The sequence below is a fragment of the Halichoeres trimaculatus genome, unplaced genomic scaffold (assembly GCF_033239565.1).
Source record: "Halichoeres trimaculatus isolate MK-OKI-2021-1 unplaced genomic scaffold, fHalTri1.1 fHalTri1_scaffold_21, whole genome shotgun sequence".
NCBI lineage: Eukaryota > Metazoa > Chordata > Actinopteri > Labriformes > Labridae > Halichoeres > Halichoeres trimaculatus.
This window is the reverse complement of record NW_027437199.1, coordinates 19,268,471-19,284,229: the sequence shown is the minus strand read 5'-3', so window position 1 is coordinate 19,284,229 and position 15,759 is coordinate 19,268,471. Positions and strand designations below refer to the sequence as shown.

Sequence of the window (15,759 nt, the reverse complement as noted above, 5' to 3'; positions counted from 1 at the left end):
GAGGACTCAAAGAGGAACTGATTGGATGAAAGCTTTGATTGTTGAATCAAATTATCTGCCTTCATTATGCAATCAGTTTGAGTGACGCCAGATGACAACCACTGATGGCATTGCCATTTGCAAACACAGCTCAGACATATGTAGACTGCATACTAATGACACACTCTCTGCAGATTGCTCATTAGGCCTACTGTTCGTTTGCGTGGAGCAGAAATGAAATGCATCAATCAAATATGTGAATAATTTGCCTCCGACTATGAGAGACGACTCACCCGGCAGCTTGTGAAACAGGAGTTCCAGCACAAAGTTATTCAAATCGTATGCAGAACCGTGCGTGATGGCTGTGAAATATTAACACATAAAACCTGGTGTCATCTGGAAGTGTCGAGGAAAATGATGACGTGTGAGTCTTTTGTGAGCTGGGCATGTCGCCCAAGTGACTGCATACTGCTATTTAGGGGCCATGATTAAAAAGAAAACCAAGGATGGGCCAACTCTGTCACTTTGACTGACTAGGAAGCATAAATGCAGAGGACATTACAAAGAAACATCTGAATTTTTGCCACGTTATGAAGAAAATTGGACAATAGATGAACCACTCAGTGTGTAATGTGATATCATTCTGGAATACTTTTTCTGTATCGACCCATTTATTTAACTGTTCTCACTGTGATCCTTCATATTTATCTTCTCCTCTAGCTTTAATAATAATAATAATAATAATAATAATAATAATAATAATAATAATAATAATAATAGTAATAATAATAAGTCAAATTTATGTAATGCCTTCCAAATAATACAAGATTGCTTTACAGGGTTAGAGGGGATAGGGGGCTGGCACTAGCAGTGTGGTAAACTAACTCAAGGAGAAGAGCCTTGATGAAGAGGTGTGTTTTAGGGCTGTTTTAAAGTGCCCAAGGTTGAATTGCTGTAGATTTCAGGAGAGATCCAGAGTAAATACTGGCTGCCACACTGAAGGCTCTGTCACCACAAGTCTGCAGCTGAGTATGAAGAGTATGAGAGTATGAAGAAGAGACACCGGTCAGAAGACTGTAGCCTCTTGGACGGAGTGTGCTGATAAACAAGATATCTGTGAAGGAAAATTCAGCAAGGCAGCCACAATATAAAAGCTAGGGGTGCACGGATCACAATTTTCTGGCCGATCACAGATCTTTAAAAAGCCTGACCTGCAGATACCAAGTTTTAGTTTTTATTTTTTGACAGCATATACCTTCAATGTTCCAATATCATTTTATTGAAAATTGTTGAACAATACCTGTGAAACAATAAAATCTTTATGTTCCAACTTAAACAACAAGTAAAGTGTCCTGAGTTTTAGGTCTCAGAGCAAAAAAGCAACAATAGTTGGCTATCAGATCTTCCCAGAGGTATATAAGATCAGTTTCTAGGAGTGGGTAAAAATATTGATGAATTGATGTATCAAAATATTGCCTTGCCCAGTTCAACATCGAGTCATCAAATCCTCTGAATGGACTCATCTCCTGGCAAATGGGGGGAGTGTGCTCGCTATTCACGTTGTGTGGACGAGGGCTATGAGAGAGACCAAACAACAAAAAAATGGCAGCCAAAGCAGCAGCAGAAGCATAAAGCCAGATCCTTTAGCTATAAAGTCTGACGTTTGCGTTGTTTTATTGCTCCAAAAGGTGAGGTGACATACCACAAATGTTCACATGGGGCATGATAATCGATAATCAAAGCATTTAAATCAATATTGAATGGAATGGATATCAAAACGAATCACAAACTAAAGAATAGAAATCAAATCGAATTGTGAGGTTCTTGGCAAAACCGAGCTTTATGATTGTCATAAGTAAGGATGACTCGATCACTGATCCACCACTATTAAGGATATTGGCATGCATGTCTAATAAAACCAATCAAAAGCGGCTGGCTAGAAATGCCACACATTAAAGATGCTCACTTTGATGCAGCAAAAACTAACTGAAGCCAAGAATCTACCTAAAATTAAATTGAAAAAAACTAGAAAATTCAAGGAGTTTGGAGGTTCTGATTCACAACATTGCAGCTTTGTGCACAATTAAGACATGTTATGATGTGTTATAGCGAATTTCTTTTTCCAAACAATTCTTTGAGTAATACACGTTAAATTATTGCATCTGACAGAAGCTGTAAAGAAGAAATGTCCAGTTCCAATCTCAAATATTAGCAATATTGATAATATTAACCAAGAGACAACCTCAGATCCTAAAATATGAATCATATGTAGAAGTTTTTAAAGGTGCAGTTCAATGGGCAGCCACTTGCGGTTGGCTAGAGAAGCACCAGAAACCACTTACTCACCAATTAAAAAACCTCAATTTTGATATTCAAAGTCTGGATCAAAAAGCAGTATTGGTCTTAATATCTAAATTCTCTGCACAAACTGCTAAATGTAGACCATGTCAGAGGTAACTTGACTAACAGGTGAGCACCCTATGGCTGTGTTCGAAGAGGCTAAGCCTTGCCCCTTACCTCATCCTTACTCAAACAAAGCTAGGTTGAGTCAGCATTTTAAGAACTCTGTAGAAACAAATGGGTGACTTCGGCAGATTTAGGGGCAGATGCTAATAAAAAAAACAGGTTTTGACAGAAATTCACACATTGTGAATTTTGTCAGTGTGTAAATACTTTCAAACGATCAACAAAAGTAATCCTACTGCAAGTAATGATGTTGTGTAAGGTAGTAGTAACAAAGCTGGTGTCAACTTTTTACAGCATCTTTCAAACAAATAAGAAAGAGTCAATATGTTGCTGTTTAAGGTGATCATCAGGCAGTTTTTTGGTTTATTTTAAACAATTTTAATGGCCTGAGTGTGACCACTCTCCTTGGAGAATGCTAATTTTGGATAGCATACACAATGCTAAACAAACTCAGATGACTAGTGGAGGCAAGAAAAAGTTGAAAAAAGATAAAGAAAAGAAAAGATTCTGACACCTCCACTAAAACGTCTTTTATCTTGTCAGTGTGACACCCAAACACAGAAACAAATCTTCAAACCATCCTCAGATGTCACACAATGCTCAGGGTTGAACACAGGGCTGAATTACCGGCAACTGGGACTGTCTTCTACCCTGCTCAACTTGTGCATGAAAGAAGCTAATATTCTACCAGGGAGTCAGGAATAACCCGCCAGCTACATCCTCTGAGAAATGAAGCAATTTAAAAGCACTACACACCAAATGTGATATTCATGATTTGGATTCCTGCAGCAGCAGAGCCAAGTCACCCTGTCATAACCGAGCAGACGTGATTCCCATTCAGACAGAGGGGAGGGGAAGTGAGCTAAAAAGCAAAGGGTGGGAGGTTCTAGCTCTCGAGTAACGGCGATTGGAAGGGAAATACAGGAGGACAAAGAGAGAGTCAAACAGGGTAGAACAAAATGTCCAGCTCCATGCACCCATCAGCCTCCATCTACTTCTCTTTCTCTATCCCACCCACTGTTCAATGTCTGCTTAGCAACAACGAACAGATGAACATAGCCTAGCATAAAACAGCTAATGCCAGCAATTTTCCTCAGAAGTTAAGATCAAAAAAGAGCTTGGAGAGAGGTAGCATTAGGCAGACTCATCTCTCACAAAAACTCCCTTCACTAACTTAGCATTTTTCAGTTAAAAGGTAGTCACAGATCTTTAATGCTTTATTCTTCTAGGAAAGACACACCTATCTACATATTTTAACTGTGAGGAAGACAATTTTCCCAGTTAAGCCATAAAATTAAAATGTAAGAGTCATGCCACCTTAATTTTCAACAACAGTCTCCTAAATTGATGAAGAACATTTAGCTACTGAGACAAAGTTAGCAACAGCTCAGCTGGTAGACCCCAGAAACAAAACAAGGAGCTTCAGAAAGAAAGATTTTGCCTTTTCAGAAACCATGGAAAGTTAAGCTTGGGAGACTTGGAAACATTCATTCTCTTTTTATTTATCAAAACTTACTTTATGCTGTGCCTTTAATGATGTCGTGCTGCAGGCATCATGCACAACAAATGAATAGAACGTGGCCTTCATAGCTGCAGTCAGCAAAGTGCTGCTATGTGGTCCAGGAATAGCATAGATACTCAAGTAAACCTGCAATAAATGTGGTTGTTTTAACCAAACTCATGCTACATTCAATGTTTTCGCTCCTGTGTTTGTCTGGAGATCCTACATGTAACCATGGCCGCATTGTTTACATATGAAATCAGCTGTTCACAGATTGTAGCATGTCAATGCTAACTGGTGCTTGGCCTGATGTTTCCCCACAAGGTGAGGAGAGGAGGTGAGGACGACATGCTGGTACTGAGGTGTGAGACAACATCAAGCTAGCCTTCCATCCATCGTTATTGGGAATGTAAGATCTATCTCCAGTAAGATGGATGGGCCAGCCATGCTAACCCAGCAACAGAGGGATTACCAGAAGGCAGAGTAGCATCATGCTATTCACAGACATGGCTAACAGAGCTAACACTGGACACCAACGCCACATCGGAAGAGCTTCACCTGCTGTGAGCAGACAGGATCCAGGAGACAGAGACTGAACAGACTGCTGAAGAAGCTCAGTCCCTGACTGCACTTTTTATACACTTTCTTACTTTTGTTTTCTTGATTGCTGCTGTGACTCCTGAATTTCCCCCTGGGGAAAAATAAAGTATATTCTATTCTAAATTCCCGTGAAAAGTTTTGGACTTTGAAAAGTCCCATAATTTTGCAACCCTAGATACCAAAAGAGTTTGTAGAGATAATTCAGTTCCTTTTTTAATCCTGTAAACAACAATATCAGATGGAATCGAAACAGAAAACATGCTAGCAACAACTGAGCTAGCAGCAACTCATCAGCAGCCTCCATAAAGTGGCTTTATGTGGTGTTTTAAACAGTTTTATTACCAACGCCTTCTATTTGATGAGAAGAAGACCTTTGCACTGTTTTTGGCCCATTAACAACAATCTTGTTTGAACAGCCTGTCATATTGTTTTTGATGCAGAGCTCTGAGTACAGTGATGCAGCTAAAAAACGAAAACCTGAAATCCTTTTCCAAAATAACAGTTGACACAGGATGTTCTTGGCAGATTCAAATTTGGGCAAAGCAGAAAATTCCCCCATGGTGTTGACTTATGGTAAGAAAAGATTCCTCCAAACAGGAAAATTCGATCAGCTCTTGAAAGTTTCTTTTCCTGGGCACATCACAGAAACAGGTCTGTATGACTCTTAGGCCTAACCTTGTGTTTATTTATGTAACGTTGAGAAAAGGCGTGTGTTATTTTGAGTTTAAAAAGATAGTTTGGTTTTCAGATCAGGCTGTTGTAGGTTGAGATCAAGGCTTGTGGAGCTCTGAAGTGTTAGCATAGCTGGTGGGGCCTGTGCTGGCCAGGCTCCAGGCTCATTGATCTGAGAGCGTCAGAGCATGGAGAGACTGCAGCACGCAGCAGCCATAAAGAAGGGATTTTTCTAATGTATACATACAGTGGTGTGAGTACTGTATGCTCTGCTCTCCATCCTGAAATCTCTCAGTGCTCTCTGTTTATCCCATTTTATTCCATAAGGAGATGGGTACAGGCATGAGATGGCATACATTCTTTGCTTGAGGCCAGCAGAAGCAAAAATGAGGGCACGGTGAATGAGAGTCACAGCCAACGTGGGAAGTCATGCAGGCTTCCAGATGGCATGTGACATGTTAGTGTTAATATGCATTAGTGAGTGCCTCTCATACATGAGCAGTCTATCTGTCAGTGTGTGTGTGTGTGTGTGTGTGGGGGGGGGGGGCCTGAAGCCCGTTGAGTACCCTGGGACTTTGACCTATCAGACACCCACATGCTGGCAAACACCTATGCTCTTCAATCCATTGACTCCCTCCAAAACACAGAGCCCAACCTTCACACTCGCTCACTGTAACACACTCTTGGCAGCCCCTGAGCGCATACAGAGAACCTGAAGACAGGTGGTCTTCGTGCTCAGGCCCAGTAGGGAGATGGGTTAAGTGGTGGGGAGCCTGACTGTTGTCAAAATGAATACTGAATTAAATCTACGGATGCAGAAAACTGAGAAGAGAAAAACTAAGGAAAGGATAAAAAGGTGTTGGAAGAGTTGAATAAAAAAATCACAATTAAAAAAAAAGGAAAATGATTCACCTGATGACCATTCACTACATAACGAATGACAAAAAGCTAAAGATGCTAAGCTAAATTCTAATTTATATTTTTGCTGTGCTCTACTGTGTTGAAGGTCTGCAATTAATAGAGACCATCATCATGACCACTGGAAAACAATCTACGCATTTGAACAGGGAATGGCCAGTATACATGAAGAGACAGTTTTTATTTATTTATTTCTTGTTCTTGTGACAAAATTGATAAAACAAAATATTTCTATGTGAACCTTAGGCAAGGGTACAGCTTTCACAAAACGCTTCAAGAGTAGAACTACTGCATTTGTTAACATCATTGCTAACTTTCTTTAATGACTCTGAGCTGATTTGAAGCATTGACTGGCTAACCATAATGTTAGCTAGCTAGTGAAACTCTTAGAATGAACTGTTTTGAATTAAATGCTAGCAGCTTTTGTAACTACACCTTAAAATCCAACTTAAGCGTTTGACAGATACAGCTAACATTGTGTTGATACTTTTGAATAATATAATTAAAGAGCTTTAATTCTATATAAAAACTCTTGGCTAATGTAAGGTAACATCATCAATACAACATCACTTCCTTGCTAATATTACCCTAACATTACTTGTTACAATGTAACTAAGTATTATTGGAAAAATCTACATTCCAAGCTAGACTGTTAGCTAGATTAAAGTACTGTGAAGCAGGAATTGGTTGAATACAAAGGTTTGTGTGAGTGACTAAGTCATAACAGCTAGTTAAACAGAAGTTTACAACCACTTGCTAGCTAATGTTACTAATCGATAGAGTTACACAATGTAATAGGAAAAGTAAACTATAGCTTACTCTTATGTCAAATAGAGCTTCATATCATGTTAGCTTACAAATGTTAGCTTTGGGTATTAATGAATTGAATGCTGATGCTGCTCTTCATGATTTTTTTTTAATACTGGCTAACTGTGGTATAGAACCACTTGCTAACTAACATTTCACAGTGTTACACCACTGGGGTATAAATAGCAAGCTAACCATATCTTTTGTTTGTTGATGGCAATGTTAATTAAGAACAGGCTTAATGCTAATGTGGCTTTTGTGCAATATAAGTTACCATTTTATTGAAAAGTAAGAAGTTTTCTTCCCCATTATTGGATCCCCATTCTTAATGTTAGACTAGAATAAGTGTTAAAGTTAGCGACTTAGGTAATGATAGCTTCTCTTACTTATTATCTGAACTTTCAACCCTGAGCCTGGGGTAGAAGTAAAATGGCTGCACTGTGAACTTGGTGACTTGGTACAGGAACAAAGTTATCTTTTGCAGCTTGAGAACAAGGAGTCAAGGATTGGAGGAAAGTCAAAATAAGAAAAATTTAAGTTGAAAGACTGAGAGGCACAACTGACAGGGAGAGAAGGGGAGATACGATAGTAGTCAGGGGTGCTGAAGGCTTCCCTTAGATCACACAGGCCCCTTAAGATTCTTTCTCCTGCTCAGTAGCACAATTGCAACACTTCAGATTCTCTGTACAAGAAGTTTGAGTTCATACCACGGCAAAAACTCTACCAGGAATTGAAAACAACTTTTCAACCGCACAAGACTGAAAGCAGTCCAAGTTTGCATTCCCCAAACTGTTACGATTGAGAATGCAAGGGTGAAGTATGAGTGAGCATTTAAGTTTAAATATAGCTCTTTGAAAATTGACACCATACCCCCTCTTGATCAAGTACAAACATAGATGAGTGTGTACTGAAAATTTAATACTTTTTTATTATTCATGGATTTCTTTCATACTTGTCTGATCAGACATGACAGAGTGGTTTGGTCACACCTCTTGCGTTACTGTCAGGGAAGGGAAGAAGACCTGAATGACAGCCTTGGCTAACATACTGTGTATTAGCATATCTAGCTGCTTTGTTGATGCAATTGGGTGATTGTGAAAACGCTTGGTCAGAGCATTTTGGATTCACTCATTCTGGTTTAAGTGAGTGGTTGCATGCTAAAGTTGGCCGGTATTCTAGCTTCATGAAGACTAAAGTGCACGCATACCTAAAACAAAAAATAATGAGCAAACATTATGTGAAGCTATATTTTACTTTATCATTGTTTATCGCAGGTGTTGGAATAGAAACTTGTGTGTTTCAAAGCAAAGTGTACCACAAGACTTCTGTCCCCGTAAGATGTAAAAAACACAAAGCTAACTCAGCTTGGTTCTGACTATTGCTAGCCTGCTGAGGTTTCCCAGTTTTTCATGGTAGTAGGCAGAGCAGCAATAACTTTAATTTGACTTTAACTCCTCCCTTTTTAAAAATAAATATATAAGAAATTTTGGGGGGTTACAGTCATGGCTGAAATATATGTTGCACTGCTAGCTACAACAGGTTAAGCATACTATAGCATCAACACTGAAAACAGAGGAGCTAGCATGATATGGCTTTCTTGTTCAATGGATAAAAACAGTGTGTATGTCTTTGCTTAAGAGTTCAAAAAGTGTTAAAATAACACATTTCTAGTTTAGTTTGGCCTAATATCTTTGTGTTTCTCTACTGATTGAACTCACTAGTTTTACCTGTGTCTTGTTTCACACCTGTGTTATTTTGCTTGGTGAATCTCAAAGTGTCAAACTGCAGGTTCCTCCCTCCTCTCTCCTCTGCCGCAACAAAAGCACCTACTGTGCTGCCATATTGAACGGCATCTCAAAGCACCAGAGGTGCTAGCAGGAGAGAGGAGACTGATCTTTGGGCCGATAAGAGAGAAGACAGGGTAGGCCTCGCAGAAGTCTTTTCACTGATAGACATCCCCCCTATATGGGATATCACTGACTGAACAGATACTTTAGCATCTCATACTTCTCTGAAACTTCACAAAAAAACATCTTCAACAAAGTGTTTGATATTAAGAGTCATCATGTTTTCTTTTTCTTTTCTCTTAAAACTGAAACTTAATTAATAAAACCTAATAACCACTGTTCCTAAGATATTGTAAACTGGGTTATACCAATGAGTTATTATGCAGGATAATCAGAGTGCAGGTTTTTCTTCATGTGACGGTTTTTGTTTAACAGGTTAACAGATTCAAAGCACTGTAACTATTAATATTATATTAGAGTAATTAAAGTTCACATGCGCAGTGACAAACAGCTGTTAGAGCTGATCTCCTTGTTTCCTCCCTCCTCTCTTCATTTCCTTGCATCTCTCCCATCCATCTCTGGTGTGAGGTACTAAGGGGGCGGTCACACCGGCCATCCAAACCGTGCCATGCTTAGGCACGATCCCCCCCCCCACCTACCCCCTGCTGTCACCGTCGTTCCCCAGCTGGAGAGTACGGCCAGCAGTCACACTACCCGTAGGTGAACCAGACTTAAGCAGGTATAACACACACGCATGGCCCGAATCTGTTTACATGAAGTGCGATGCACAATGAGACACAGAGAGCTCTGCTAGAACTTTAGAGACTTTTAGACTTATGGTAAGTCGTTTTCGCCCGACACAGCCCTCTTACAACCCTCTTACAACCCTGCTTCGTTTAAAATGATTGTCGAGAGATGCGCTCGCAGTGATCATATGCCATGGATCACGCGCTTTCACATGCGAGCACTTGTGCTCATGCATGAAGTAAACCATCCCAAAGCCCACCTCTTCGAAGCGCCCTAAGACACAAGTGGAAGATACAAGAATGAAACTTTGGAGATTTGGGATTTACCCTTTTTCTGTTTGTTTCTTCACTCCGCTTGTCAGTTTGTGCTGTCAGGTTTGTGGAAACAAACCACAGAGTAGGTGATTGCTGAAAAAAAGACTAAAATTTGTCTTAATCAAGAACCAAAAATCCCAAAACACTTGCAGAAACACTCATTTGGATAAATAGAGTCACAGGGGAACACTCAAAAGAAGAACAGGGAACATGGCATGACAAGGAGATGAGATGAACTTACCAAGAAGTGAAGAAGCGCGGAGACTAAATGTGTTTAAAGGTGTTTTAAAGGTGTTTAACAAGATGTAGGTGAAACTAATGAGTGCAATATGGAGAGGAACACAAGGTCATGAGGAAACCCTTTACACGGGACAACACACAAAATACGTAAAAATATAAGACATGGGATTTGAAGGCAAAAACTACCAAGAAGCCTGGAAACAAACACGGCAAAACAATGTTTGCAACAATGTTACACTTCCTGGAATGCTAAACACAATTTCTAAAATGCCACAGGCTGCCCGTGAATAAAAGTTTAGACAACTGCTCACTTTTTCAATTAGCGGTTTGGTAGAAAAAACAAAGGGCTCATAAGTTACAGCTATTCACAGAAGAAACAATGAGTTGAGGGGCATTGTTGTCTACAAACCCTTATTAGTATGCTTTTGACACATCCCTGTCATCAGCCTGTTTGTAGAAATATATAACTTCTCCTGCACTACTGACAGCACAGCCATACACCATCTTGTCTGACTGGGATAATTGCTTTAAGTGGAGATTACAATGCTCCCTCACTTGTCTTGCCTTTCATGTATCACTGCTTTCACATCATCCATAAAACTGTGTACATGTGCTTCATCTCGTCATTTTAATCCGAGAAAGAGGACACCACTTATTGAATCCACGCCATGCTTTTTTTTTTTTTTTCTGTGCATCTCATCTCTGGTGTGCTCATTGTTCTGGGTGATTTAGATGAAGCAGGAGTGTGTTTTTCTAGTGATACTAATGTATAGGACTCCTAACCTCTGCTCTCTTGGAATTTCAACCTAATGGCAACATAAATCAATCTGGATTAACAGGAACAATGAAAATGCAGCCTGCTGGAACAGATGGGGCTCAGTGCACTGTGTTGTGTATGTGTGTGCAGCTGTGGTGGAGGGGATTCATCTGACCTTGATAGTGGCAAAGAACAGTCAGTGTTGTGGATGGATCTGAAGCACACAGAGCAAATAAGAGGCTGAAGATTCTATTTTCTCTATCAAATCAAAGAAGAAACAAGGTTCTTTAGTGCACTGACAAAAACCTGAGGTTGATGCAAGAAACGTGACGGTGGTTTTACATAGCAACATGAAACACAAGGTGACTGAAAGGATACTGGTGAAGCCTGAGTTGTATTGGATCATTTTGTCTTGACTATGTCCATATGATGGATTTTTGATGATTAATCAACAACTCAACTGCAACTGAGACAGCCATGTCTCTACTTCTTGAGTTGCTGTAGGGGCACTTTCAAGGACATTTTGTAATACTCAGTTAATCAGATACTGCCATGTATTTTCATGATTGCCCTGCACTGTATTGATTAACAAAACCACTGCTTAATCAAATTTTTGTTATTTTTCAGACATTTATAGGACAGGGGTAGGTATGGCTATCAAATTAGGTACTTTTAAAGTTACTGACCAAATTCCATCTGTAGTACCAAGAACCAGTTCATGTATACTCAAATGGTACCTGAACGTATCCTTGTGACCGTGAGGGAGTGGAAGGATAGGCAATTTTCCGACAGCATTGCAAGTTTATATAATGGGATATAAATATTAGGGGTGCACCTATCACAATTTTCTGGCCGATCACTGATCTTTAACAAGCCTGACCTGCTGATACCGATTTGGGCTGATACCAATTTTTCATTTTTTATTTTCTATATCTGACAGCATATACCTTCAATGTTCCAATCTTATTGTATTGAAAAACGTTGAACAATACCTTTGAAACAATGCAATTTTTATGTTTTAACTTAAACAATAAAGTGTCTTGAGTTTTAGGTCTGACAGCAAAAGGCAACAATGGCTGGCTGTCAGACCTTCTCAGAGGTATATAAGATCAGTTTCATATGTAGGGATGGGCCGATCGCTGATCACCCAAAATTAAGGAATCAGTGTATGTCTAATAAATATGTTGAATTTAAAAACTCTGAGATCTTATCATCAAAAAAAAATATTTATTACTACATTAACACACAAAAGTAATAAAAATTGGTACCATTGAGTACCAATACTAATTGCCAGGTACCAGACATTGATACTGTAATGTTTCAAATGTGAAGGGTACCCATCCCTAGACAGGGGTGTCCAAAGACGGCCACTTTTGATATTTTGAAAATAACCAGGGGCCAGATGACACATTTAGTACCCATGAAAGCAGCATATGAATGCTACATTGGAGAACTATTTTTTGACTGATTTCTTGAAAGAATCAGTCACTAAGTGGCATCAAACAACTTAATCATTACAGAATCATGAAATTAGATAAGTCGTCTGTTTTCTGTAGTGCTACATGTTGTGTAAACATCAGTAAACTCTGCTTCTTCTAAAGGAAAATGTTCTCCATCCAGGCTAATGATGGGAAAATATGTCAGAGTTTTTGATGGTAGGGTCATAACCCAAATTGCATCAAATGTTCTTCATGATGATTTTGAGACAAATCTGAGATTCAAACAAGATAGTTTGAGCTGAAGCATTTCTGAACCTGAATTCTGAACATTTTGTATGCACTAAGCTTTGCCTTCTCTGCACCAATTTATTATTATATCTAGGGGCCATTTACACGACAACCGTTTTAGGGTGAAACACAAAAGTTTTGTTGCATTTCGGCCTGGCATTTACATGGAAACAACGTTTTAGCCGACCTGAAACGCTGGTGACACCGTTGCCGTGTAAACAGTAAGCCGGTGTTTTCAGTGGAAATACTGACGTCACACTCTGCTTTGTGCAAGCTCATACAACAATACAACCATACTGTTTTTAGGGTTGTCATAGTCTACCGTGTTGTGCTTGTGCAGCTCAATCTGCTGAATCTGTTGATTGTCTTACAACAAAATGTGCATCTGTTGCTCAACTTTGCACTTGGTATTCACCAATACACTAGATGATCGGCTCAACTCTTCTTCGGTGGAGATCTACCAAAAGCAGCTTTTGGACAAGACAGTTTTAGCGCCACCTACAGGCCTGGCATGCTAACTATGCTGCGTTTTAGCGTTTTCGGATGAAACATTGTCATGTAAACAGGGCCCTAGTCTTGGATCCTCTAATGTGTTTTTGAACACTTGGTGTTCATGAAGCTATTTTTTACATCATGATTACAGTCGTTTTAACACGTCAGCTGTAAGAGTTGTTGAGTTTCTGGAGAATACAGAGAACTTTAGCTTTATAAAAGCGGTCTACGTACAGTCCAAATGTAGGTTTGTGAGATGTCAGTGGATAAACTTGGGTTTTGTGATCTTGACAGAAAATGTAAATGTCCACATAACTTGAAACTTGATTAATTTCAGCACCATAGTTAATACATTATAAGATAAAAAAAAAAAAACTGGGCGCCAAATGAAAATGAGACACTTTATCACTAAATGTTATATCTCATGTTGTTTTACTGTAGTGTTAAGTATCATATCAAACATTGGTGTATCCTCTTATACACTGACCTACCTTGTTGTACTGTACAATAGTTATCATAATGTACCATACCATATTATGTCTGACTATATTGTTTCATATCATACCCTAGTTCAAGTTGCATTGTATCATGTTGTGACGTATTGTACTGTATCACAATATATTGTATTATAACATATCAAGGGCTCTTTTCTTTAGAAAAAAGAGCTAGAAAAGAGCTGAAGTCTCTCAGCCTGTAAATAGGAATCTTATTTTTAGGTGTGTTCAAGGTGAAGTTGTGAAACTGCTGACATTTATATCAAAGTCAGTGTTTTTCCTTTGGGAGTTTTTCTCTGTACCAGTTCTAAAAGTGTGTTTACAGTGTCACTGTGTTCTCTCCCAGCATCTGTGGAATTGCATCATCAGCTGAGTCTAAAAACAGGTGCAATACTACTAAAAACAATACTTTCTGATGAACACATGAGTTGTAGGAAAATACAGCTTCAGTCAACCAAAAAGTCACAAAGAAACAACAGACTCTCTACCTTTGGTGGTTACCTCCAAAGAAGAGTGGCAGTCTACCTTGGTGCAGGATTAATAAGTCAAACACAGTTAAAACACCAGCCAGGGTCCTCACAATCAATAAGCATTAACAATGCGATTGATTTCACGGGGCAACAACGAAGTGAATAATGTGAAAATTCAGCAGGAGCTTGAATCACCTGTCAGAACATTAAGCCTGGGCTTGTCAGGTGGGATGTGAAGTTAATCAAGGCAAAGACTTACACTGTGTTTCAATTAACAGTACAGTGTGTTTTGTATGCATGGCTTTCCTTCAGTATGTTTCCATCATGTTAGCCTTCTCGGGGCTATCAGGCGTTATTTCTGTCGGCCCTCTGATGATATTACAGTGTTTTCCGTCCAAACATGTTAGCTATATTTAGATATGAAGATCTGCCAGGGTACAGTGCGAAAATATCCGTCTTAATAAGGTCAGAGAGTGTGTTTCTGAGTGTGTTTTTTAGACAGAAGACGAGGTGGGATAATGTACACAAGCATGAAAACAACTTACTCCGCTTTCCTGGCCAGTCCAACCGAGCGGCAGAGCGTGGTGGGAGTCTGCGGAACCAGAGACTTGCAGCAGGGGCTCCTCTTGTCCTCCTCTCCGGAGTCCGGGCTTCCTTGGCTCGCTTTGGGAGACTGCGGCGAAGTGGGCACGAGCTGCAGCTGCTGCGGGTGGTGGGAAGTCGGCGCAGGAGCGCTCTGGTGCTGCTGAGGCTGGGCGGAGAGCCCGGGAATCGGCTGCGGATGCTGCGGTGGAGGCGGCTGCTGCTGACCCTGCTGGCCGAGATGAGCCGCGGCTTTCCCCGGGTGCTGATGGAGGTGGGCCGGCGCTTGGGGACTGGCGCTGCGGTGGGTCGAGTGATGTTGTGGGGGGTGGTGGTGGTGGTGGTGCTGAGCGGGCTGCTGGACGTAGTGATGGGGGTCCCGGAGCTGCCGGTTCTCACCGATCAGGTCCTCCACCTTCCGCTCGAGCTCGTCGATGCGTTGGCGCTGCGTCTGGATCAGGCTTTGCTGGTTCTGGACGATGGTGGTGAGCTCCTTCAGGTAAAGAACGGCTTTCATTGGATTATCCAGCAGGCTCTCCATCACTGACTGTGGCTGTGGCTGTTTGCCTGGCTGTGTTCAGTCCTCCGGGTGTTTTTGACGCTGCAATCCGGTGATGAGGCCCTCGGAAAGGTGCGGAACCAGGATGCTGTGGCCGCCGTCTGACGCTTCTACGCTCTGCCAGCGTTGGTTAGTCCCTCTCTGTCTCTCTTTCTCTCTCTCTAAATGGTGCTGATGCAACGGGGGATCAGCATCAGCGGTGTGTGTGTGTGTGTGTGTGTGTGTGTGTGTGTGTGTGTGTGTGTGTGTGTGTGTGTGTGTGTGTGTGTGTGTGTGTGTGTGTGTGTGTGCGGGGGCGGGACCGTAGTGAACGGTGATGTCAACACGTCTTGCACGTTTCACACGAGAATCCAAAGCTTTGCAATCACAGCCCAACATGTGTTTACACTGGCCTCACCTCCTGCAAGCGATGTTCCACTTTACCAACTCTCGAAAAAATTGAATCCCTGGAGACTTTTTTTTATTTGCCTCTAAAATAATCCTCACTTTTCAGAGCTGAACTAAACTGAACATCCCCCAGGTAGACTGTAGCAGACAGTTGGAAAATCACGTAACTCCCACTGAGAGAACTCAATCTGTGGAGAGTTTGTTTGGGATGGTTCAAGGCAAAACCGGGGAAAATCTGCATCTACTCTAAACGGGGAATG

At 40.7% G+C, this 15,759-nt stretch overlaps 1 protein-coding gene across 2 annotated transcripts in view; it reads right to left on the bottom strand.

Annotated features, from left to right (window-relative positions):
• The window catches only part of iqsec3a (IQ motif and Sec7 domain ArfGEF 3a), a 150,252-nt gene extending 134,942 nt beyond the window's left edge, over positions 1-15,310 (bottom strand). For both annotated transcript variants that reach the window (XM_074697863.1, XM_074697864.1), the window contains exon 1: positions 14,517-15,310. In XM_074697863.1, the coding sequence (XP_074553964.1) occupies positions 14,517-15,094 (578 nt within the window). In that variant the 5' untranslated portion in view covers positions 15,095-15,310. The remainder of the gene's footprint in view (positions 1-14,516) is intronic.
• Between the last annotated feature and the right edge of the window lie 449 nt (positions 15,311-15,759).